The following is a 27,356-nucleotide window of genomic DNA, read 5'->3' on the forward strand; positions in this document are numbered from 1 at the left end:
TTCAGAATGTATTAATTCTATGGGCTTTAAAACTATTGTTAAAAATTCAGCAGTGCTCCCAGTTTGCACCCGGAGAAAACACCATAGGCCTTTTTCTAGCATTGCCAACGGGGAGAGCCTTTCAAACGTTTTGTCCTATGTATATTTCGGCGTTACTTTTTCAACCGATATATCAGGTTAGGCTTTACATAGATTGTTAGGCCTCCCAGATATTGCAGGCTAACAGGGGCATTCAAACATTTTGTAAACGTTTCAGGCACAGCCAGTCACTCATATGATAAGAGTTTATGAAGCCAAACTTAAAATAGTTGCTAGACGCGGTTCAGAGGTGTATGGGGTTTTTCACACAACCCCTCTTAAACCCTGAAAAAAGAAATTGTAAATCGCTCCTACAGCTACCACAATCATCCCCGGCTTATGAGTTACATCATGAACTTGGCCTCAACCACCGCTCAAATCTGCTCTCAATGGCTCGGACTATCTTGTTTTTGAGAGTTTGACCGAACAAAAAGGTATCCTGAACCCGCTTCTTCTTTCTGACATCTCTGTGCTCCAGGGTTGTAATGTCATTCCTTGGATAAGACATGTGGTTGGTGACCTAGAAATATTTCAAAATGTACCACTTTATATGACTTCAAAGATAGACAAGAAAATGTCTAAAAACCTTAAGGCCGTCTTGGCCTCGTGATGTGAATCCCAACGCTATTTTGTACAATCACTGATTACTACGAATAAGGCTTCTAAGTTAAGATTACATTCTTTACCTATCAATTCAGTATTGCGAAACAGTGTTTTTACCCGAGCTGTAAAGATACAGTGGAGACCAACATCATTATTATTATTTTCTGTGGTATTTATTGAGAGCAGACTTAGCTTCAGAAAGCAATGGAGAGCTTTACAGCTCATAGTGGAAAGGACACAGTGAGGAAGCAGAGATCCAGAGGAACAGGTAGCAAACAAATGGGGAGGGGGAGGACATGCACTTTGTCATCAAGGGATCTGCAAACAACGAGGGAGGCAAACAGAGTGGGGAGCAGATCATCCAGTGTCAGCTTTGGTGAGGTGTGGAAGGTATGTTGACCTAGGTGTAAGAGAGGAGACACTCCTTGAAGAGCAGGGTCTTGAGCTTGGTCTTGAAATGTAGAAGCAAGGGGGCGAGTATGGTGTTGATGGGGAGGATGTTCAAGTTTGGGGGATTTAGATAGAGATGTCCTACCTTCAGGTCCTTTCCTTCCTGCACCATGAGAGTTCAAGTTTGCATGTCTCCTTACTTCTGGTGCATGGTATGAATGCAGAGATGCAGAGTTTCCCAGTGATGTAGCTTGGGGACTTCAGGTTGACAGTCTTGAAGATTATACAGCAGGATTTGAAGATGATACACCCTTTGATAAGTCATGCTGCAGCATGTAGCACACATCTCAGGGGTTCTAGGTTTTTTTTCTGGAAGGCCTACCAAAAGGGAAATGCCATCATCCAAGTGGGCGAGGTCCAAAGCTTACACAGGAGACCTGAAGTTGTTTTTTGGGATGCAGGGTTTGATTTTTCTGCTGGATAGAAAGTTGGTTCCAATCTGTTTGTGTCTTCTTTGCAATGTTCTGTTTGAAGGAGAGATGTTTGTCAATGTCAAACCCAAGGGACTTGCTACAGGTGGTTATCTGGCATCTGAATCCCTCTAGGTTCATACCAGAGAGTGTTCAGTGTTGTTGGTCACCTGTAGAAATTCGGTCTTGGAGGGATTGATCTTCAGGTACGCACTAGTCATCCAGGACAGGCCAGGAGCCCGTGGGTGTTTTCAAGCCTAGACATCATGAGATAGATATGAGTGTCATCTGCATGTTGGTGGATGTGATTTTTTGTGTGGAGCCAGGAGGGTTCGAGCTATTCCACATAAAGGTTGAAGGTCACTGGGGAGAAGATGGATCTTTGCATAATTCCAGATGTGATGGGTGGAGTTGGTGTTCTGGAGGACTCTGTTTTGACAAATTGGTGGCGGTTAGCAAGGCAGGATTTGAACCAGAATATAGGAACATGCACCTGCTGCTATTTTGTCCATTATACTACAATATGAGAAAACAAAACATTATACCTATATTTAAAGAGCAAGGCTTTAGATGGTCCTAGCAACCCTACTTTATTTAATTTCAGTAGTAATCTGGACGGTTCCGTCTTTTTTAAAATTAGCTACTATCAGGAGCAAACATTTCTTAGCTACCCTCATTCCAAGGATCACTCAATAAGTTGTTAAACACATATTTCTGTGGATGCATGCTATTTGTGTACTATTTTTGTATTTTTGTAAGCTCTACTTACTCTTTATGTTATACCTATGATCTACCTATAGTCTAGGAGTAATTTATGTTTTGCTCATATATGGATGGAATATTTATTGTATAACTGGAACCCATGTAATTCTATTGTTTTTATTTTTCTGAAATTTAGAAGATTATTTTTATTCTTGGTTTTTACCATGATTTTGTTACATTGTTTGGATTATGCAATTGTTGTCTGCCTGTACTTTGATGGGATAAATACTTATCTGATGATATAAAAAAAATGCCTCCATAAAAGGCACATCTGTTGTCTTTTGACAATTCCTTTTGGGGAAAGGGATTCATTTTCAGAAAGTGATATGTCAAATTGGAAAATTCTGCTTCTAACACAATTCACTTTCAACTAAGAGTAACCTTTTATTCCTGTTTATTTTTCTTCTAGTAACATTTGTTACATAATGATCAACTCTTTTAACAGAAATGCGAAATAACCAGTGCCAGGAAACTACTTCTGATGTGCACATTTGCAATGAATAAATATTGTTAATATAATATTACGTCTTTGATGCACGGTCACTGCAACCAAGGATTTTCATGCATTTGCAATCAGTAGCAAACACATCTGAAGGAAAGTGTAAGCCCATTTTGGGGAAATGCCTTACCTGCTGCTACAAACAGAATGCCGGCACTGAGGATGATGTTATTTTTGCTGTTATAAATCCTTCCAATTCCCACACAGAGGCCTCCGACCATTAGCAGGACCGTGCTGAGGATGGGGAACACGCTGGAGGCACGGACAATGCCTGCAGAAAAAGAAAATAAGGAAGGCAGCCATTAGTACTGCGCTTCTTTTTGAATCATGAGCGATTTAACATTATTCAAAGAACAAGCATTGGCAAAGCCAATCTATAGATCTGGGTTTGGAAAAGCAGTGAGCTACCAGACCTATTATTTCACCAAATCCTATTATTGTAGATCTGCACTTGAAAAGAATTCACAATGTGCCCACGTCATAATTCATATGATATTGCAGAGCTCACTGTTAGCTCTGCAGCATTATTTGTGTTTTAATGGGCCTGGAGGATAGCTGAAGGGCAACACACGCTTGTCTTGGAAGTAAGACAACACAGAGCAACATAGGTTCAAATCCCAGTCCTGTGCTTCGATACTGGTCTCCAGTATTGAGCGAGTTATAAAAGATGCCTTAATTAATTTCTCTGACCAGCAGCTACTATTCATGCCACAGATACCAGACAGGTTTGCATTGCCATAAATCATTTTTTTAAATAACATATGGCTGCTTTCTTCCTATAAATAATGCCATCTTTTCACAAAGGATGAATTGCAACTGGTCAGGTTGAGTGGATTGGCAGTTTTGTGAGAATAAGCATGCTAGTCCTTCCCAAAACCACCCAGTAGACATTGCTGACAATGGCCAGTGTGCCCCAGTAAGAGCACATTACCAGTTCTCCATGTCCATGCTATGTCTATATTGTCAGTTCCCACAATGCTTTAGCAAACCTAAATTATGAAGTGTCAACAATGTCCTCATAAAACACAACGCCAAAGGAAATATATATTCACAGTTGATTCCCAGGTGAGGCATACACTGATAGCTTCCACAATGGCATAGTAAATATTAATTACCAGTCCCCACACCACCAGTGCACACAATGATCCACATACACACAAGGACAGATACAGACAGTGCCCACACAAACATGCATAAAGACCCACAGGGGAACATATTAAACGCAACGGCACACGCAAAATGGCGTACAACCACACAGGCAGGCAACACACAAATGTATTATCACGCGCACAGACACAATGAGATGGTTTTGCCTTCTCAATGGGAATAAACAGGATCTGTAAATGAGTCACCCATTACAGATATCAGCCTACCCTTCTCACCAAGTGCGCCGAGTAGCCTCTCGCTAGAGTATATTAATTGGGAGGCTTTCTTGACGGACACAGGCATCACTGCTCCTGTATCTCCGAGCGTCCAAGCCTCTGGGGACAGCACTTAGCCAACTGTTACTGCGCGCACCGTGCAGCTGCCTGTCTGGAGACGGCAGCGGCTGTGAGTCATGTTTCATCGTCTACACACTCGCCTGTTTTTCTATTCTCATGAGTTGTCCCGTATATTATTGAATAAGACATATCAAATATGCAGGGTCTAGCGTATTCCCCGCATCCACAGCCCCGCTGAAAGCCATGCGAATTTAGAACAGGGCCAAAACACGTCGTTTGCCACAGAATCGAAAACCTCCACACTCGGGCATGTACTTTCAGCTCAATTATGCAAACATCTTACCTAAATGATGTTGCTCTACCTTGCTTTACTCATTTTATTATTATTTAGTAGTAGAGCTACTATGGATATGGAAATGACAGCTAAAACCTATATAGTGTGTTTGAGGATGCCATTTTATTTTACGCTATGCTGCGTCCTATATTTTTACACTTGTTTTATTGCCATTTGGTTAATAAATAACCTTTGACAGATTACATCAAAATGTTGCAAGAAAACAGAAACAAACACATTCATAAAACCCAAACTCATCACGGATAGTTGCATTACAAAGGTATAAATACAATTAAATATATATATATATATATATCAATTGCACATTTCCTCACAACACATATATATATATATATATATATATATATATATATATATATATATATATATATATGGAAAGAAAAAAATCAATATCAAAACACCTCTAAAATCATGATCCTAAAAACGTGTAATTACATCCACCATACAAACATTCTTACATTTTCCATAAAAAAACAACCACATTCACAATCCCTAATTAGAACTAACAATAGAGGTTAATCATGCAATTCTATCTAATTCCAAGCATTTCATAAAACCAACCACAGCTAGAACAATCGAAGTAGCTCCCCCGGCAAGACAGGTAGTGCAGTCGATAGAGATATTAGAATATACAAACTTTTTTAAAAAGGTTATTCGTTTGCCATGAAGTACAGGGCAATAGACCAGTAGATGTTTCAGAGTTTCAGGTTCACTTAAATTACTGCAAAATCCTACAGTTCCCCATCTCTAGTGTCATCAATCCATGTCTAACTAAGATTTGGTTCATGTGGTACAGGATCCATTTGAATCTTAAAAAGGACCCATGAACAAATCAATTTGGGTAAAAAGACAGGTAAAGAGTTAGTACCCCACTGCTTTTGTCCTCCAAGCTAAGATGGCTTAGAGACTCATAGCTTTGGAATCCTTCAGGAGTGGAGACCCAATCATATCTATACAATGTTTGCTTTATTTTCTCAGGGTTGCTTATAAAATCACTCTCGGAGAAATCCATCTCCCTCAGTAAATTGGTGCAAAAAGCAGAGAAGCTCTTCCAAAATTGATCCCCATTCCATAGAATAATGACATTCAAGTATGCGAATAAGGAATCCTGCAGATGGCAATGAATTTTTGAATAAAAAGGCAATAGTTTCCAATGAGCCCTGCTAACTATTGATCGAATCTCAAGTTCATATCTAATGGCAGCTAATGGCACATAACTAGGAATCCTTAACCAAATGAATCCTTCTAACCTCGGCCGGAAATCCAAAACCCACAATTGCTGGACTTCAATGCAATATAACATATTAGGTACAAATGTACCTTTGTAGAATTGCATCAGCCTTGCACAGTTGATTCGTGTGAGTGACACACCTGCTCGTCATCTATTCCTTCAACTGCAAATTATGGGACTTTGAAAACATTGGAAACCCAAGATACACAAAACTATCTACCCTTTCTAGGATGTTAGGTGCAATTCACCACTGAAAATTGCTAAATTTCTTTTAGAGGTGCATTGCATTAATAGTGTGACCTGGGTTGATTTTCAAGGAGTTACACAAAGAATAGTTGACAAATGTATTGACTAATTGCTGGAGACCCTTCTCTGTACAAAATAAAAGAATCATTGGCGTACGCCAACCAAAGAAATTTGAGGGGGCATAACTTTACGGAGGCAAAGGCAGCAGGCACTAGGTGGCCACCATTAACCGACACATATAAATTGAATAAACAGGGGTCCAGTATGCATCCCTGTCTAACTCCTACATATGTTAGAATCATATGCAGCACCCCAACATGAACTAGCCTTACATGTATGTTACAATGATCATTTTTTATTCATTTTTTAGGTGGCTTGACTTACAATAAGTATTTCACCTTTCACTTTCACGTAGAAGAAAAGTATATGCATAACTCTTTAAAATGATTTCCTTCCTTATTTATTACATTTTGACACATTCATTTACTTTGTGAATACTCTCAAACACTTTGTTCAAATAAGAAATCAAATCAATGATTAAGGAGATCCTTTGCCCCTGCCTAAGTATAATCCACCACTTTTCTGGCGGAATTTCTTCCAAAAAGACGCCAACGAATTGTGTTTGAAGATCTGTTGCTGCTTTACAGAACAGCAACAAGTGTTTGAAAGTTTTTTTTTTAATTCCTTTTTAAAAAGCCTACAGATTTCACTCATTTCAATGTCATGGTTCCTTGTTTTTAAAACCTCTAATGTCGGGTACAAGTTCAGTCAAAATCTCATAAACATTGTTCTTCAGGGAATGCTTCGACATCTCAACAAATATTTTACTAGTATGTTAAAAGGCCTAAAAGTTGAAACATTCGAGTAGTGCTTAAATTGGCGCGATTGTTCTAATGTCTCAATCCAGTCCAGTCTCCATATTCTTTTTTATAGATACTGGATTAGCCACCAGCTCGACCTCAGTTGTAGCCAAAATTTCCAGATTTTTTTGCAAGATTCTTTCCAGTTGAACAAGGATTTATCACTTTCCCAAACAAGAGCTCTTTTCAACAAACTGAAATCTCTTACTGGCGACACCGGCAGGCACTTGGGATATAGCGTTAAGATCCTCCACGTAACCAGAGCAAATAAAGATATTAGGCCCAGTTCCTGTCACAATACTTCTATTGGTACACAAGTTGGTAGATTCAAAACCTTTTTCCAAAAGCCATGTTGTTGTTGTGAGTGCAATAAAAGCTTTGGCCTGATAGATTAAAATTGGTGCCATCTTCATTTTATAGAACGTTACCACCGGGGCCACTGAACATTTGCCATATCTTTTTTGGATCAGTTTAGCTTCGGATGTGAGTGCTTTTATTTTATTTCACAGGATTGCTTCACGAGGGACATCTCTTAGGGCAATGATAATGCACATTCCAGGGTAGTTGATTGAATTCACTCTGGTTAATCTTTCGTTGTTCAAGTGCCAGGACCATTAATTCGACATCCTTCCTTAGCTGATTGTAGAATCAGGATGTTAGATTTCTCAACATTGATTTTTAGACCATTAGCCTCACATAAGCTTATAGGGCGTTAAGCTGGCGTTGTAGGCCAACCAGAGTTTGGTCAATTAAGACCAGGGCATCTGCATATATTTAATGGTCCAGCGGTTGCACATAGATGTTAGATGGAAAGCTCCTAGCTGTTTTCAATGCTTCAGGCAGGTCAGAGAAGAAGAGATTAAATAAGTCCGGAGCCAGAGGGCATCCTTGTTTTAACCCTCTAGATGTTTCAATCAAACCTGACTGACGGCCCCTTTGATCCAGCTTCATTTGCAACAATATTTCTGTATGCTAAGTCTTAATGTCTTCCAAAATATATTGAGGGCACTGCCAGTTCTTCAGTTTGGCCCAAAGCAAATTTCTATCTATAGAATCAAAAGCCTGGGAACGCCAGGAAGAGGTTACTATTGGATTTTGTAGATCGTATTTTAAGGAGATTGATCAGGAAGACATTCAGTGAGGTGCTCATCTCCTTAACAAATCCTGATTGCCATAGATCAAAATGGCCAAATTCAACTATCCATTCCTCAAGGCCAGTCAGGATTAGTTTTGCAAAATGTTTTCCTATAACATCAAGAAGGGCGATCAGCGGATAGTTCCTCGGATCAGTCCTATCGCCATTCTTGAATATAGGCACCACTATTGAGATCCTCCAAGACGATGGCACCTGCTTTAACTTCTTAATCTGTTTAAACAATATTGTCAGAAAAATAGACCATAATTCGGGCTCCTCCTTGAGTAAAACATTGACAGGCAGTTGGGGCCAGGCACCCTTGAAGTACTAGCTTTGTTGATATGCCATAGTATGTCCACTTCATCAGTAGAAAATCCCATATGGCCTCCGCTAACATCTCTTCCAGTTATTGTTTACCACTTTCCATATTAAACAGGGTTGTAAACTGATCTGTCCATTCTGATTCTGCAACTACATTAGATTGAAGAGCCGCTAAAGGGGTGTTTCCAGATTTCGTCGGTCTTCTTACTGGATATTTTTGCAGCATTTGCCCGGCATCTTCCTGGATCCTTTGATGTTTTCGGGCCTTTATCCAATTCTTAAACCTTTGAATAACTAACTCAATTTCATAGCAATGCTTATGGGAAAAATATTATTTAGTACCTATTTTTCTGGTTTCTAAAAAAGAGGTAAGGAGTTTTGGTTAATCTAAAATCTCAAACTCATTCTGCTTTTTCATTGCTATAAGGTCTTTGAACCTATCGGTCAAGAGTAGGATTTTCGTTGAATCCATTCCTAATCAGTTTCTGCCCAGTGAAATATCAACCTGAAAGGGATACAACTTCAGAACTTGCATTACAGGTAAGTTTTATTATGTTGTGGTCACTGTATGTCGTCCGTATTACTTCAAGTTCTGATACTTACAACTGAACATTCTCTGAGACGTAATGATAATCCAGAACCTTATTACGGCTTTCTTGAGACCAAGTAGGGCAGGCTGGAATATCACCCCTTTTTTGTCCGTTGAGTAATTGTAGATCTCTAAAAGCAGCTTCCTCATCTCATAAATTCCCTTTCTCCCTCTGTGCTCTCAAGCTCTCAATATTCAAGATGGTCATATTAAAATCCCAACATATTATAATTATTATTGGATCCTCCAGGGATTCACAAAATGTGCCAATCAGGTCCATAACTCCATTTATGAAGTTTGCATCACTAATACCTGCTGAATTCCAGCATATATTGAATATAATCAACCATTCGGTTGATTCTCTGCATACTCCAAAGGTTTGCAGTTTTACAACCTGGATGGAGGGGTTTGTTTTCAATTCCTCAGTAATTTGAATGCTCTTCCAATTATTACCAATGTCAATAATACAGATACAGGTCTACCCATGTGTCCTTTTATAGCTGGATTTAGAGAGGTAGTGAAACCATCCAATATTGGGGACATCCTCAACCATGTCTCTTGGAGGAAAATTATGGCGTAGTCATCCTATGCTAAGTCCTCCTTAGCAAAGATATGGGCAAAGCCTCTTGTATTCGGGCTGCCTATGACCCATTAGCCCTGTTTCTGTTGGTGGTTTAGCTGACATTCTCTTTTTTTAATTACCAATGCTTCGGCTAACCAACCCCAGGATTCACACTGGTCATTCTTCATCTTATTTTCCTGCTGTGTTAGCACTTCTCTTGTATCCTTTTGGAATGTCCCATAGTGTTTCTTAGGAATGGTTTTGGACCGCCCCCCAAATTAATTCTGCTGCAATTACTAGCTTCTTATTGATCTCTTTTAAAGCTTGCTGAGGGCAAAGAGGTCTTTTTCAGACAGATGTGTGTCGCAGTTCAGAAAGCATTTGCATATAAAATACAGTCGGCTCAAATTAAAATCGCAGAAACCTGCACAAAAAAAGAAAGAAAGGTTAAGGAATCCCTATGGGAGAAACCTATGAGTACTGCTGGACTTTCCGTCTCATTCCAGAAAGTTGATATACCTAATATGGTCTTAATACTGAAAACCATGCGACCTAGGTCATGCCCAGGAGATGTCTTTCCTGTAAAGAACATCCTGGAAAAGGATGAGATCTTTGCACCGTTCCTGTTGCGTTTTACCATTGCAACCTTTGACTATAAGGAAGTCCCTGATCTCTGTAAAAAGGTGGTGGTTACTCCACTGCTAAAAAAGACAGGGCAGGATTGAAATTATTATAGAAATCTGAGGCCTATTACAAATGTACCGTTGTTGCTGATGATTATTGATAAAACCACAGTCATGCAGCTGCAAGAGCATTTGGAGGTAAATAAGATACTCCACCAAAAACAGTCAGGCTTTAGAGCCCATCATGGTACAGAAAGCGCCTTGATAGACCTCCAGACAGGGATGCTGGGCATAATGGATAGAAGCAAATCAGGGCTGCTGAGGTGAACCATGAACTACTGATAAAAAGGCTTGCCGTAGTGGGACATTGCTCAGAAGCGGTGATTAGATGGATGGACTAATTTCTTAGAAATAGGATGTCCAACATTCACTGGGGTGAGGAAAGTTCTGAGCCAGAATGTAGTACATATGGAGTCCCACAGGGGCCTTGTCTCTCCCCAGCTCTTTTTAACGTGTTTTGTCGCCCAATATGCGACTTACTGTGCGAGCTAGTCATCCGTTTGACCAACTTTGCGGATGATGCCCAGCTCGTCATGGAACTAAGCGGGGACTACGATAAAGATTCCAAGGAGGTTTCATTTATCTATGAATCAATCAAGGTTTGGATGACAGTTAACAGTGTTGTGCATCGACGGAACCAAAACCGAGTTTCTTATATTTGCGTCTTCACAATCGCAAGCAAAATTAAGCACAGAGTATTTAGGCTTCTATATTGAGCGGCAACTGATTCACATTACTTCCAAAGTCAAAATCCTCGGTATCGTTCTTGAACTCTCCTTGTGCTCAGAAACCCATACCAGCACTATTGTGAGCGAGGTACAATACCATATGAGATTGGTACGTCAAGTCAAACACTTCCTTTCCCAGACAAACAGGATGCAGGTGCTGCAGAATGATGCAGTTCGCATTGTGAAGAGTATTCCAAGAGGTGACTCAATTTCAGAGCATAGAAGAGATCTCCATTGGTTGGCCATTGAAGAGAGGATTAGCTTCAAAATAAACACAATCACCTATAAGCGTTTGTATGGCTGAGCCCCTGCAAACCCCTGGTATGTCCTCCAGCTGCAGTAATTTTGCAGGGTCACTAAGTCCAGCGAATCTATGCTTCTTCGCTGCCCACGTATTAAACAGGTCAGCGGTAGCGGACGTTCTTTACCGGTACAGGCAGCCTCAGCATGGAATAAGCTACCCACCAAGCAGAGGCTGGTTAAAGATTTGTATTCTTTCGGGAAATGTCTAAAACAATTTTGTTTAAATGAGTTGAATAATACTAATTCTTGTCTATTTCCTTCCTCAGTCTTTGTGTGCCCTGATGCCTGCGGGCTCTGGCACATTATAAGAAAATAAATTAAAAAAAAATAAAAAAAATTGCTTCTCTAAGATGCTGGTGGTCCTTTCTATTGCCACCTTTCCACCAGATGGAGACTTTACACCATACTTCTTGTTTTCCCCTGGGTCTTGCGTCACATTCTGCTTAATCTCGCAGTCCCTCACATTTATCATTGAAGTCTTGGGCATATTCTGCTTGATCTCACAATGCCTCATGTTTACAACTGAGGTCTTATGAATATTCTGCTTAGTTACTAAGTCCAAGCGTTTTTGTTCTAGTGTTTTAAACTCTGGGGAACCTTTCTCCCTAAAGCCCCTATGGGGGTCAGCTTTCTTAATGCTTGTCGAACTCCCCTGGTTGTCTTCTTGATGTTCAATCATTGATAGGCTATAAACTTCCTGGCTCTCTTCGACTTCATCCTCACGGAAGTATGTTGAAAGTGCCATCAATTGTTCAATTGAGTCTTTATCTGATATTGTAATCTCAACAGATCTTTTAACCCCCCCGCCCCCACTTCTTTGTACTTTCTCATTTTCCCCCTATTTTTTGTCCCTAATTGCAACCGGGCTCGTTTCAATCCTTAAATTCTTAAATCTTTCTAGAATCATTGATTTTTTGTTCAGAGTTCTTTTGAGTCTTTTTTATGGGCTTCTTGTTGCAAAATTAACTTCTCTGTTTTCTTTTCTTTTGTTATTATTTTTATTTCCCAAAAATATCAGGCATTCTTTAATATTTTTGACAGGAAGTGAGTCTAAGACGTTTTTTCTCTGTGTCCCTCGAGAACTTCAATATCATTGAGAGTCTTTGAGCGATCCTCTTGGTGGTCTTTTCTGATACTATGGCCTCATTTTCTATTAAACCATCTTTAAGTGGCACTTTGAGGGGGGTAGGCTTTGTGCGTCATTCAATAATACATATTGAGGCAAATACAAAATGCTAAACTCCTCATTGGACCTCTTTTCTGTTTGTTGGTGAGGGCCAATCGGACTTTGGATTCTATTATCACAGCAAGCTCTTGATCGTCTTCTTAACTTCTTTTCCTCAATCATAGGGTCCAGAATGCTATGCAAAATGCTTGTAATTTCTTCCCTATTCTTGTCCAAATTCTCTTGAACTGCCGTCACAAATCCTTACACAAAAATCTTGTTTAATGCAGCATGGCAGATAAGTAATTTGATTTCTTAATTGGTCATTTATTGACTCATATAGTTTTATAAAGGGAGCCATAGTTATTGACACTGCTGTAACAGTACTTGCATTAATCCCCCGATCACATGCTTTATTCTTTTCAGGGGTCCCCCTATTTTCATTAACTGAGTTCTCCTCCTCCAGAGGTATGGAGGAAAAGTCAGCCCTAAGGAGGGGCACCACTATTTGATTACAGTCTCCACTCATTGTCTCGATTCTTCACCTTTTCCTCCCCACTGTTATTCTTTGACGTATCAAAGGCTTTTTTATATCAGTCCCGTCATTTGGACATTTTAAGGGATAAGAGTCCTCAATTACTGTGACGGTATCTACTGATTTCCTAGTTTGCTGAGTGCTCCTCTCCTCAATCCTCCCATGGCTAGCCTTCCCAGGAATAGCGGTGAAGGAACCAAACCCTATCTGGTCAAACTGAAGCACAGCAGCATCACTTCCCCCTGCACATTTCCGGGATGTGCGGCTCGTCCTCCTCTCCAAGCTTTTTCCATTTGAGGAGCAGCCAACATTTGCATGGGCTCGACCTTCCACCAATCTTTGTTCTAGTAAGTTCCAGCTCTCCAAGAGAACAGTGTCCCTCACTTTCCTTTTTTCCATCCCCTTCTAGTGGGGTATTAATGATGGAGTACTTGTGCTTGGTTGAGGTAGACTTCTATAATGAAATCTTTGTTTCATGCTACCCCTTTTAATATACAAACCTGGGGGTTTCTAGTGCTTAGATTTCTTAGGAGCAGAAGAGGGATTCCAATCTACCCCCCCCCCACTTTTTTACCCTCTACCATAAATGTTGAGGAGTCTGTAATTATAGATGTAGCTGTTTTCTCCAGACACTTCTCATCTCCCTTTGAAACTCCAAGTGGGGTCTCCCTCAAATTATTTAGACTATCGTTTCAATCCGTACTCTGGGTCAGGGTCTGGGCCGTTCCAGTCTTAGGGGTTCGTTTGGTAATTTCACCTACGTCCCCTCCATTTCCCCCTTCCGGTCTAGCTAATGCATGACTAGCATAGCTTACTGGTTCATGAATACCTTGCACTGTAGCTTGGGGGTATTAGTCAAGATCGGTTGTTCAGCCAGAACATTGAAAACAGCCTTATTAATCCTTGGTAATACCTCTTCAAGGACACATTTACTCTGCAGCACACAGGTCACGACTCACCGCACCCATACTGGACCCTCATCTTGATCTATAGCTCCTTTTTTCCTCTAGGCTCAGATCGTCCCAGAGGAAGGGGTGAGGGAGTTTTGGAAGACCGTATTTTTCTATATAGAATGCTATTATTGCAGTCACCAACACTTCAGCCATGATCGGGACCAGGAGATTATCATGTGATTTAAAAGAAAAACAAACAGCAATCTTCCTGATCGCTGATCTTCAAATCCATCAATTCCTCCCCCAACACAAGTTCCTTAATTTCTTTGATTTCTTGTAGCTTGCACTTTGGTGATTGTTGTCCAAGGCACAGGCTCCTGCTCTGACTCTGACTCCAACTACAACTCCTCGAGCCTCTCACCTCTGCCATCTCCAGGTCACCGCGCTGCTGCATCTAACTGCAACCAGCTGCTTCATCTCTGCTTCGCTCCATGAGTTGGCAGGGCTTATGTAAACTCCTCCCAGCAGTCAGATAGAAGGCAAAGGCAGACTACACAGCAAGCACTCTGCTCAGCTCAGCCAACTGCTTCACCTCTGCTTCAACTCTGCTTCACTCCACGAGTCGGCAGGGTGTATGTAAACTCCTCACAGCAGTCCGATAGAAGGCAAAGACAGACTCCACAGCAAACGCTCTGCTCAGCTCTGCTCAGCAACTGTTTCACCTCTGCTTCAACTCTGCTTCACTATGCTTCACCTATGATCATATAAACCAACAATCAAATGAAGAAGGCCAACAAGAATCAATGCTTCAACTTGCTCCACAAAAATCCTCTGTTGATAGAATCAAAGGCAGAAGACAGGTCTATTTTTGCTATGAAAACAGACTAATATTGCCTTGACCATGCCTGATTCTGAACACATTTGAAAATGAAACCGTAGAGGGAAGTGCCATAGTGTATTAGTCCAGTGATTATTTGTTGTCTGCACAAACATTTGTCAGTCATTGATTAGTGGTTTTGTTTATTTTTATTTTCTCCAATTGTTTTCCCTATGTGTCCATGTGTATTGCGGATGTAATATGATCTGTTCTTAATTAACCAGAAAGTTTTGTATACAAATAAGTTTAAACCTGAATTATACTGCACTGATCATATTCAAACTATGTTCTTTTTAAGCACAACTATACCATCGAGTATAAATGTGTGCTGGTTTCTAGCGAGGACAACATTTTAGTTCATACTAGCCTGTTTCATTTTTAAATGACAGGATGCTATGCCCTCTGGTCAGTATCTGATGTCTGAAGTCAGTAATATTCTTCATCCTAACTTCTGATATCTCAATGGACATTTCCGGTAGAGACACTAACATCTTGACTCAATGCCTAACGGCGTAGATGTCTCCCAGTGCCGGGAGCTGAATTCTGGAACCTATCTGTGCTGGCTATGCATCTGGCTAATAACCATCTGTTCTCTAGTTGTTCCAGGAAATTAATGTTTGCCAATGTATGTTTTTTGGATAATAAGGGTGAACAGAGGAAGATAGAAGAGATCCCGGTAGCATTGGCACTTTAATAGGTACAACTTGGTATAGAAGCCACTTACTAATTAGTACTATTTTAATGAAGGGATGTCAACTTAAAATTAATGACCATACAAAATGTGTGGATTTGCACATTTATGGTGTCCAATTACCACTTGTGTGCTTTATTAATTCCAAGTAAAAGCTCAGAATAATTGCAGTTTCGAAAATATCCTATACCATGAACAGAACAACTGATCGTTCTTGGCGCTTGGACCACCGTCCAGGAAGGTGAATTCCACTCGCTATTTGAATTCAACATAGACAGACAATACGGATACCAACCAGAAATACTGCGGAAGACAAAAACAATAGCCATGTGCAGACAATAACAATAACCGTGGATATACCTGACACGGTAACACAGTACAAAGTATATCAGAACATATAGGAAACCTGTAGCGGTACACCTCAGAAGAACACAAAGCTCACTGATCTGATTTTCCCAACAAGGATCAAAGCATGTGTCACACAAGCACATAAGGCACAATGCTAGTTGCCCACACTCTCAAGGACTACCTTGAAAGGACCCTCATGGTCCAGGCATAATGCTGCATTTAAAATAACCACTGGCTCATATGGTGTTTGGAGAGGAGGACTTCCCATCGAGTATACATGTGACATCCCATCATAATGTAGAAATAGGACATCTTGCCACGTATTTGTGCATTCAGGGCCCCTTCCTATCGAAGCCACTCCCTATGACATTCCATAATATGCTACGATAGCCACTCATTTGTAGAGAACAAACCCTGTCAATGCACATTGAAATTAATTAGGGTACACTGAAGACCACCACTCCAGGACGTCACGTTCAGCAAACGATACTAAACCAATTGACCTTTCATTCAGCAATCAATAAAAAGAAAAATGTATGCTCAACTTTCGACCCAAGCACAGAGTCTAGAACTTTACATCTAGCAAGCAAAGAAATGTACCTGAATTGGAGACTGTTTGTACAATCGCCTGCAGCAGTGTGCAAGTACTCTGTGCATATCTGCATGCACACTGTTGACCAGTACCTGCTTTGGGAAAACGAATTGTATGCAAAATCACAGAACTGCAACATGTACCTATGCACACCTACATCCTCCCTCATCCAGGGTTCTCACTGGGCAACAAGATATATCATCAAACCTAGGTATTCGTGTGGGAAAACAGGTAAAAACTGCAATTGATGAATTGCTAATATAGCATCTACAACATAGCATCGATATGAAAGTATTTCATAATAGTAATAGCTACTATAGCTCTCTATATATTGTATCATTATGTAATCTAGTTGTCTGCAAACTTTGCTCTACAGATGTTCCACACCACCAGTCCTACCAAGCATAGTCAATGGTGAGGGATCATGGGAGGCATAGCCCAAAATAACTGGAGAGACTGAGGTCGCACACCCCTGAAGAATCCTCAATAATGTAAAATGCATTACTATATTACAGCACTGGGGTGTTATTATGACAAACTTGAGGGCATCATGACACATAATTAAAGGATGCACTAAGCCTGAATCGCTGCACTCGATCCTGCAACTATCGCTCTAAAATCATAGTTAACTAGTAAGACTTAAGTGACAAATCTTTACACTCCTCCTTGCAGAAATATACTCGGACGCAACCTCTATCACCCATGAGAGCTGACCCAATGATACAGCATAAAATCACCTCGCCTCTAACTGAAGCATGAAGGTATCAGGTAATAAAATCGCGGCAAAAATGTCGCCGGTGAAATAAATTGCGGCAAAAATGCTGTGGTTTGACCCGGTAAAGGTGTATCCCATTATACCATTTAAAGGGAGCAGGGGTTGCGGGGGTGTCCCATGCATCCTTTACATGATTGTGGCGGCAAAACCAGGGCATTTCTGCTGCAATATTTTGTATTCACTGCTATTTTTGCCATGATTTTAAGACATGGAACCAGCATGAATCGTGGCATGAGCCCTGCCAATGGCAGTCAGTGCCAATAGAGGATGAGGGGTCTTAACATCAAGGAATCACTGGATTCACAGTCAAGTAAGGTTCAATTTCTCAGAGCTAGAAAAGTAACAAATAAAGTAGTTGCCCTGAAACCCAGGCTGGGGTCAGAGGGGGGCTGGAGTATAAAACAACATGTGTGTGCTAGGGGTGGGAGATTGCAATGTGGGTTGGCAAGGTAAAAATATTTTTGCTTTGAAAGTAATTGTATTGGGGAAATTCTGAACTTCTAGAAAAAGTGGTGCAGGGCTCACGAAGCTGAGGGGAGAAAAGTGCACAAGAGACAGGAGTGTAGAGAGTCCTGCAGACAAGAAAGGATAGTCAATAACTATAGACAGGCAACAAAGGCAGTGAACAGAAAGGGGCAGGGAGTTAAAGTAAGACAAAAACATTAGGTTCCCAATTGTGGTATACACAGAATGGGGGAAGAGTTTCCCACAGGGTCAGGGGGAACTCTAGCCTTCTGAGCTGGCTACTATTACAGGGCCCCACTCTGAATGCTCATGGAAAGGAACAGCAGGAGTGGGTGTCTGTGTCCGAACCCTAAGGCGTGAACAAGGAAACAGTACTTGCAAGACTGAAGCCTGTATGGGTCCATCAGGAACTGAACAGTGATTGCCTGCTGAAACAGGAACCAGCACACTGTAATAATATGCCACAAGGTTCAATACTAAAACACGACAAAGAACACGGTCAGAAAAGTGGTGAGGACAAGAGCAGTAACAGAAATATCCAGGGAAAGAATATGAAGCCAACGTGAGCTAGGCTCAGGACAGAGAACCGGAAGAAAGAGGAAAAACAAGAAGCCAAGAAACTAAGTGCAAGAGTACAGGAGACTGAAACTGCAGACTAGAAACTAAGGACTGGAGTAAAGGAACAGCGGACTGAACTATACACCAGGAATAAGAAAACTCAGGACTGAAACTTTGGACTAGGATAAAAAAGACTGAACTGCAGACTGGTAAAAAGGAACTATAACTATGGACTGGAACAACAAGGGCAGGACTACAGACAGATAACAATGAAACTCAGGACTGGAATCTAGGAATCTAAAGACAGGTAACACAGACTATGGGCATAGAGCAAGGAACTTCAGGCAGGGAAACAAGAGAATTGGTGGTAGATAGCAAGGGGCTGCTGACAGAACTGAAGACTGCGAGCAGGGGAGCAGGGCTACAGTGCAGGAAGCACAGAGGTGGAGGGCAGAAGGCAGTGGAGTGCATGTTGAGAACACAGGGCACTGGAAGAGGAGCAGGTTCTGGAAGCAACAGGACACAGCAGAAATCCAAGCATCAAAGCACAAGGGGCTGGGAGCGAACTCAATGTGAGAGCCCTGTACTCCTGCAGACAGCTGCATAAATACTTACCCACCCTGTGCTGAAACAGGCTCTTTAGCAGCACTTGGAGCAGCATATCTGAAGGTAATCTGCCTCCTCCCTCTCTAGTCCTGGGAAGGTAAAAGCAGAACTGAACTCTAAGGCTTCTAGGGGTTGTAGTTCTAAGACTGCTTCATAGGAATAGCCACAGAATGAGAATTTCCACAAGGTGCATTATGGAATATGTAGTTTGTGAAATTAAATAAGGAAGTACCAAGTCTTGCAAATGGAAAGTAAAGACAAAATTATGAATAGGTATTGTCTAGGAGGATTAAAGTAGTGATGAAAGGGTCCCGAATAGTCCACAATGGGGGCGATTTGGTGCTCCAGGGACACAGTTCTGACAGGTGGCCATTTAGATATTTCCCTTGTTGTCTAACTTGTCATGCCATTTTATATTGTTGTACAATAGTCCTACATTCTTGCAATATATAAATAACTCATGTGCAACATAAAGAAGTGTTCAAGTGGCCTCTGTCTTTTAAAAAAAAAAAACGAAGTTCTTTAGGAGGAGATAAAGTAGTGACATGTTAAGGTAGCTCAATCATTTTGTCAAACCTCTATCTCTGTACAGCCACCTGTAGAAGGTGCCAGAGATGCTGACAATGACCCCATGTGGGTTCACGAGTTGTGTTTATATGACCCATACATGTACACACATTTGCATCAGAAAAATATGAATTGGGCCACAGATTAACACCAAATAGACACAAAAAAAGCTATTTTGCCCATCAACGTTCTGCTTGGGCTTTTAAGAACGAAATCGATGAAGAATGTAGTCAATATGTCATTCTCCAATTGTACAACATACTTCCCAAAAAAACTGTTCATAAGCAGAGATTGCACATTAATGTGCTGCTTGTCTAATTGAATGTCCGGACTTGGTAGACTTGAGGAAAAACACTTTGCAAGGGTGACGTTTTCATTACTTCCTATGAACTACATGCAAGCGTGGCAATGGTTATTCATTAACAGAACATTGTCAGTTGGATTTGCAATTGTACAATCCCTGAATGCACTGTTTAAAAAAGAAGATATATAGATCATGTATTTTTTTACCTCTTTTCAATTCTTATGTATTGAATTTCATGTAGGTACATGTTTTATCCATTACTGATAATCCAATGCGACTTCGCAAAGAAAAATGTTAATGTATGTTAATCAAATTGTCGAAAACTAAAATGAGTTTGTATTTGTATTTGTTTTGAAAGGTTTAATATTTTGAACCAACCAAAATAAAAAAATAAAAAAAAATAATGTGCTGCTTGTGAAGTGATGCACTTCAAATACCTCAGCACGTGAAATATGAAGAATGTTTTGGCTCCAAAAAGACGTTCCTGGAACTATGAAAATCTTTCCAAAAGTCGTGGAATGGTAAATAGTGAAGAAAGTCAAACTCAGTTCTCACTCAATCCAATCTCTTCTTCTTACTGTGCACCCTCAAGCAGGTAAGTAAAAAAACAGGTGGCAGTTGGAGTAAGTACTTGCTGAACCAGTTGACTGGTACTTTCACTCCCAGCGAGACACTCCATCCAAATGTCAGCAGTCACTCCTGTAACCTTCACGTGCTGCACACGCACATCAAACACAAACATTTCATCCAGAACGCAGCGGCCAGACTCATCCTCCACCTAGCCAAACACTCACACGACTCTCACCCAGCTCCACTAGCCCCACATACCGGAGGAAATTGCCTTTAACACCTTCTCCGCTGCACACTTACATGGACACAAAACAAGTATCCGCCCAGTGTGCACCCAGAGCCTGGAACATCCTACCACTTAATGCGTACTGCACACTCCATCACCACATTCTGAAAAAGTCTTAAAACATACCAGTTTCCGCAGACCTAATGCAGCCTCAACAGTCCTTCACCTGTCTATCCTAATCTTCCAATCCTATCCGGAAAGAATTTTGTAACTTCTTTTTCACCGCCCACCTTTTGTACTTCTTAGCCTTGTTAGGTACTCTGAGACCCTCTGGGTAGGGTCAGGCTGAACAAAAATTCAAATAAAATAATAAAATAAGTCAGAATATAGAGGCTGAACTTGAACTGTTATGGGGCCACACCAGAGACATTGCAACTGTCCTGGCCCCAGTTGCCACCCGCCCCGCTCCAAAGAACGCCCAGACTCTTAGAAAAGCGACTGGGGGCAACTGACAAGGTCATCTCAGGATATTACATCTACAGACACCTTCTTGCCAGACTCCTGCCTGGAGGATGTCTGCATATGCTCTGTGGCAGCCGCCGCCCTAATACACGCATGCTGAGTATTCTTCAAATCCCCTGAGCACCTGGCTCCTACTAGGAACACCATTTGTGAATGCCAACACATTAATATAAAGATAGCTTTGCCCTGTGATTTTGTCCGCTGCGTTCAATAGGCCAGTTCTGATGCCAGACCTGGTCAACTAAAGCATTCCATCAACATGTGTTAGTGCTTGAGAGTTGTTTTACACAACCCTTTTGCATAAATGAATGCCTAGAATGATCCTTTTAGCCCATAGGCTTGGTTTGCTTCTGGCCAGTAGTTTGCATTGTAGTGAGTCGAGGCATGATTTCATTATTATGCTTATAGACACATCAATCATTAAATTAGATATTTTTAAAGAATGCCCTATGTCTGAAAATGACGTTCAATATCTCATGAGCTGATTTGGATTGAGTCATGCTGATGCCCCATCTCCTCCTGCAAAAATGAAGCCTTGAGCTTGACACTGCTACCAAATGGTATGCCATGAGTGTTTTACAAAGGCTTGGTACTGTCCCTCAGGTCCGGTGAGAGATTGGGTACAGCTCGCTAAGCTATGACTCTTTTCCCTTTTCCTACAAAGCAAGTGACACCCTCATGCCAAATTTGGATATGCCCTCACTTTGCCTCGTCCCTCTTCTTTTTCCGTTGTGTTGTTCTTTGCAAAGTCAGAAGCATGACTATGCAGACTACAATTGCAAATGTTATTTGGCTCTAAATTACTATGTGTTTTAGGTTTCAATGTGTGATGGGGTAGAGGAGTGGATCCTATTTTGCACCATTCTTAAAATACAAGTTTCGAGAATAATTTGCTTTAAGAAACGCATAATCTTTCTATATAAGCTCTATTTTATGCTTAAACTTGTTTATGCATTATTGATGATCAGGCAGTGCAAGACTGGAACCACTCATTGGTGACATAAATATTGATGTAATTTGGTATAACAGAACACAAGAGTTATTCACAATTTTGACCTAAAGTAATTTATATTCTAATTGTTCTCACTGATGGTTTTAAATTGGATGAGAACAACATAATGTACATTTTCTCCCATGGTTTTAGCATCTCTTTACTCCCAGCTGCAGACATCCTAAGAGTGGTTCATCTGATAGAACATGCAGGTTGACAGCAATTATGCTTATGCGCACTGGCATGGCACTTGACAGACGTATCTGCATCAAGCATAGAGCCTGGAGAGGAGCGTGTACAGTCCGTGTTTTGATATTCATATTTCATAGCTGCCGTGGATGTGATAGCCCTGCTCCATCAGCTTTCAGACTTTGATGGCAGCGCTAGCCTCGATTTCACATCTCTTCGGGAACCTAAAACACGCACTGCTTATACTGTATTATTCAGTTCCCCTTGGCCGCTGACATCCATCTGCTTCCAGCCCTGTCTTAACCCAGATGAGAACGTATGTGTCTTTGTAGGATTCAGTTTTCATCAAGGAAATGCGCTGTTTTAGCACCTGCTTAATGCTTTTGGCCCATGGCATAAACCTTTGCTTTTTAAAGTGTATGGTCCACAACCCCAGGTTCAATGATTCACTGGAAAATATTGATCTGAGAAAATATCAACATAACATTATTGCGCAAATGTATCTTCTCATATGTGGAAGCAGAATGGATTGGTTAATAGATTTGTGTAAAATACATGTATAAATACAATTTCAATTCAGCTGCTTATATTTTGGAACAGTGACTCTGCTACATGGAAGACATGTGCATCCTTGAACTTGCCCCAGGGTCCCTCGGGCATAGCTGCCTCCTCTCCAAATCCCACTCTCTGCTGTGCTGTCTCCTCTCCAAATCCCACTCTCTGCTGTGCTGCCTCCTCTCCAAATCCCACTCTCTGCTGTGCTGCCTCCTCTCCAAATCCCACTCTCTGCTGTGCTGTCTCCTCTCCAAATCCCACTCTCTGCTGTGCTGCCTCCTCTCCAAATCCCACTCTCTGCTGTGCTGCCTCCTCTCCAAATCCCACTCTCTGCTGTGCTGTCTCCTCTCCAAATCCCACTCTCTGCTGTGCTGCCTCCTCTCCAAATCCCACTCTCTGCTGTGCTGCCTCCTCTCCAAATCCCACTCTCTGCTGTGCTGTCTCCTCTCCAAATCCCACTCTCTGCTGTGCTGCCTCCTCTCCAAATCCCACTCTCTGCTGTGCTGCCTCCTCTCCAAATCCCACTCTCTGCTGTGCTGTCTCCTCTCCAAATCCCACTCTCTGCTGTGCTGCCTCCTCTCCAAATCCCACTCTCTGCTGTGCTGCCTCCTCTCCAAATCCCACTCTCTGCTGTGCTGTCTCCTCTCCAAATCCCACTCTCTGCTGTGCTTGCAGCAGATGCGTCTATAGGTCCCCTTTGACAGCAGAATTATTACCTAGAGTGCCTCCTGCCGAAAGGTCCTGTACTTGCAGCACAGACTCATTGTGAGGAGGAGAATGAGGGTAGTGGGAATGTACCATTAGATGGAAATGTGTTGGGTAAAGGGACTCATTGGAGTGGGGATTGGGGTGAGAAAGGGAACTGGTTGGACATTGTGTTGGTGGGAGTCATAAGCAAACAAAGGGTAGCGAGAGAAATCGACACAGTCAAGGAAAAGTGGAGACAATAATGAGGGCCTAGGGCCAGTAAGAGAGCAGGCAGAGTAGGGGAAGAGAACTCATGGCCAAGAAAGGGGTCAATGCTGCATAGGCAGATAGGCAGACCTGGGGAGATGGAGCAATATTGGGGCAGTGAGAGGGGAGCCACATGCAATCATTTCGAGAGCAACGTAATTTAATTTGCCCTGTTTTGGTTTTATTTAAGAGGGCCTTAGCTATCTCATGGAACACTTGCGGCATTACGTAGTGGTTCCCAGGTGTCAATCCGCTCTGTGACTCAGAAAGAGTGCATCATGCAGAAATCGTGAAGTCTCTGCTATAGTGTCACCTATTACAAATCTGTATGTTGGGGAGATAGATGTTGAATGTTGCTTTTAAGATTTTCTTTTGTTTTCATGCTGATTGATACATTGATGTTGTACTGCACTGCAGTGTGGTTAAACATTGATTTTTAAATGTATATGGCTATTTATCTTATGCATTTTCATTTTCTTTTGCAAACAGACTCCCATTCTATAACAATCAGCTGATCTATGTGCATAGGGCGCCTTTAGTCTGGCCACTGCATCTAAACTGCAGCATTATTTCCAGAGGCACCATCTCGTATCTCTTAGCTCTGTGAGAATGCTGATGTTCCGTATGTGTTTCCCCTGTTTGTGGCCACTTTGAGCTGCAGCCAGTAGGGACACATGTTAGTGAAAGAATCGCTGAATTACATTATTGATGAACATTATTGCAGTATGCCATTTATCTTTAAGGTGCCACACATTATGTAAACTACAGTGAATTCATCTCTCCATTATATTATAGTAACACATGTTTGCTTACATATTAGTGTCTTTGCGACCCAATGAAATGCATTGGCGCATGGCATATGGCCTGCAGGCATTCAGGGCATGGTGTATGGATGGAACTCCTACTGGAGTTTGACAATGAAAGGCAAGGCATCCTTCTTCTGGCTGTTTGATCGCTAAACCTGAGAGATCTAATACACCACGGAAAAAGTAAAGTGTCCCAAGTTAATGGACACTCCCGTCCCCTGCACACCATATAAACTGGTAGTCTCGCCAGTCAAGATTTGAGATGTTTTGGGAATTATATACACGTTATTTCTATATCAACAACAACGTTTCAATGATGATACACTGATTCATTGAGTAGACAATGCCTACCATATACATGTATTCATACATTTGTGCAACATTAGTTTGAACAAAAATGAAATTAAACAAATACACTGGACGTGTTTCGGAAATTACAATCCCTTCATCAGGAGCAGGGGTTATTACAATTCAAAAACAGGTACAGTCTTCATGCGTCAGTATCATCTAACAAATAAATTAAATATACACTTGTGTCTGTGTTGCTTCACTAACCTAGTGATTCTAATAATTAATCATATGTAAATAGATAGTAGTAGATAATCCAAACACTCAATAAGTATGTCACCTTGTATGTTGTCTCTGTAACAATGCATCTGTGTATAGGAGCTGGGCGGAGCCTCTCGGTCAGTAGTTCTATAACATATAGAGCAAGGTATCACGAGCTGGTGCTAGCAATGCTGGACATGGTGTCTGAATGCCGCTAAAGCTAGAGGAGCCAGCCTCCGATGTTCGCTGGCAGCACTGATCTGCTGTGCGCACGCTGCTTATAACAGAGGGTGTAGAATCTTATGAGTGGATTCTTGCCTGTGCCCATTCAAATGGATTGAAACAAAACCAAGTAGTGAAAGCTACACCAGTCAGAGGCTCATGAGTATCTGGATGGCCACAGCGCCATCTTCCCTTAGACCTGCTAAGGATACGTGTGTACCAGAGCTTAGGTATCAGGTGTAAGGTGCGCACAGCACCAAGACTTGACTTCTGGAAACCTGATGTAAATAAAGAAATAGGAGGGATTCACTTAGGACACCTTACTTCTGCCGTGACTACATTGGCGCCTTCTGGTGGCGGAGCCGCATTTTGTCCCCTGCACACAGGAATGTGTTAGAAAACACATGCTAACCTCTACTAGCTTCTTATAAATCAGGGGTGCATCGCCTCCTTCTCTTCTGGACACATTTAGAGCTAATAGGCCAGACAGGAATGACATCAGGTTGGAACATATTTGTGTATCACATGGTTAGTTCGTGAATGGGAGAGGAGCACAATAATCACTCCAAAGGATAACACATATTTCCTTAATATTCTGCGGTGCATCAATTTCACCATAAAACAAGTAATAAGAGTGCATGCCTGTGACTTTGCGGGCCACTCTTCACTATACATATAAAGTATAGATGAATTTTGGCATTGTAGTTGTGAACTGCAAGGCATAAGCCTCGCACTTATATGGCATTGGTTCAGTTAAAGCTTCCAAAAATATAAGCGATCAAGTATGGTAATAGTTGCATTAATACATCAAACAGTACCCTTCAGATTTCACAACAGATATTTAGAAATAAAATGCCATTTTGTATTTGATTGAAAGCACAGCATGAGAAGAGTGCTGGCAGGGAGAATGGGCTGTTCCTAACTGTAACAAATAGCGCATTGTGATCTTGGGCAAGTTGTATTCCGGAGAAGGAAAGAGAAGCAATCCACACTTGGAGATGGAGGTTTCATTGCAGTGCAGCCTTGTCGTACCAGGCAAACCTCATAGATACTGAGCTTGCATATACCATGGGGAGGGAACATCCGTGCTGCCAGATGGAGACACTCATTACGGTGTATACTTGTGACTATTGCCAAGGACTATACTTTGAGTTCTTTTATTTCATAGGAATAACAGTAATCAGTACTGGCAGATGAAAGGATTCATTACAGTACAGTCTTGCATGATCATTTTCAAGCAGTACATTTTGAAGATTTTTTTTATTGGGCTCGGCGTGATCTTGCTTCCAAGACCAGCACATTGCCCCTGTGCTATCCTCCATTTACTGTGTTGGACCATGGGTGCCCCTTAGCTCCTTTGCCTGTTTCACATATCTAACGTGTATCCTTTGCATGCAGGACTCTCTCCATGTGCTCTCTTAATAGTCTACCATTCAAATGCAATGCATATTATTGCCCCTATACTGTACAGTGCTCCATTGCACCCCATCAAATCCAGCAGGTATCCCTCCAGCGGCAGCGCATGCTGCTGGCGTGAGCGGTGCATACATGTTCAGCTGGGTCAGGGATTTATTTAGCAATCTGTACACCTGGGATTATCCCCTGAACAATGTGCTGTCAATCACTGAGAAATTGATAAGCAGCTCCATAAAGAGAGGCATACATGTGAGGATATAAATTGACACGTGACTGAAATATCATCTCTTGCTTGTATTCCTTGATACGAGATGGTCATGAAAGGAAAGGGGCTTAGCAGGCTCTATCAGATATAGTCGAACGTCGGAAACTTTGATATACTCTTAAAGCGCGCATGTTGGTGTTTGCAGCACACTTAATCCTGGCAATAAGATTTTGTTGTTGTAACTTGAGAGCCATCATATATTAGAAATGCACAATTACACCAAATCAATGGCATCCATTAAAAAATAGGTCCCAATAAAAAAATAAACATTGTATTGAATGGTTTGTATCTCCTGTGTATGCTCTACAACATGGTTCCGCATCCTTTTGGACTACAAATCCCTACAGCCATTGCCACCATAATCAATGGTGAGAGATCATGGGAATCGTAGTGCCAAATATCTTTGGATCTGCAGGCCTACAGACCCAGGTCCTATACCAACAATATATTGCCAGTTA

At 41.4% G+C, this 27,356-nt stretch overlaps 1 protein-coding gene across 1 annotated transcript in view; it reads right to left on the bottom strand.

Annotated features, from left to right (window-relative positions):
- CACNG4 (calcium voltage-gated channel auxiliary subunit gamma 4) overlaps positions 1–27,356 on the bottom strand; it is a 760,913-nt gene that overhangs the window by 89,118 nt on the left and 644,439 nt on the right. Inside the window, exon 3 of the mRNA XM_069655045.1 lies at positions 2,933–3,073. Within this exon, the coding sequence (XP_069511146.1) occupies positions 2,933–3,073 (141 nt within the window). The remainder of the gene's footprint in view (positions 1–2,932; positions 3,074–27,356) is intronic.

The sequence above is a fragment of the Ambystoma mexicanum genome, chromosome 3q (genome assembly GCF_040938575.1).
Source record: "Ambystoma mexicanum isolate Mex_15411 chromosome 3q, UKY_AmexF1_1, whole genome shotgun sequence".
Lineage (NCBI taxonomy): Eukaryota > Metazoa > Chordata > Amphibia > Caudata > Ambystomatidae > Ambystoma > Ambystoma mexicanum.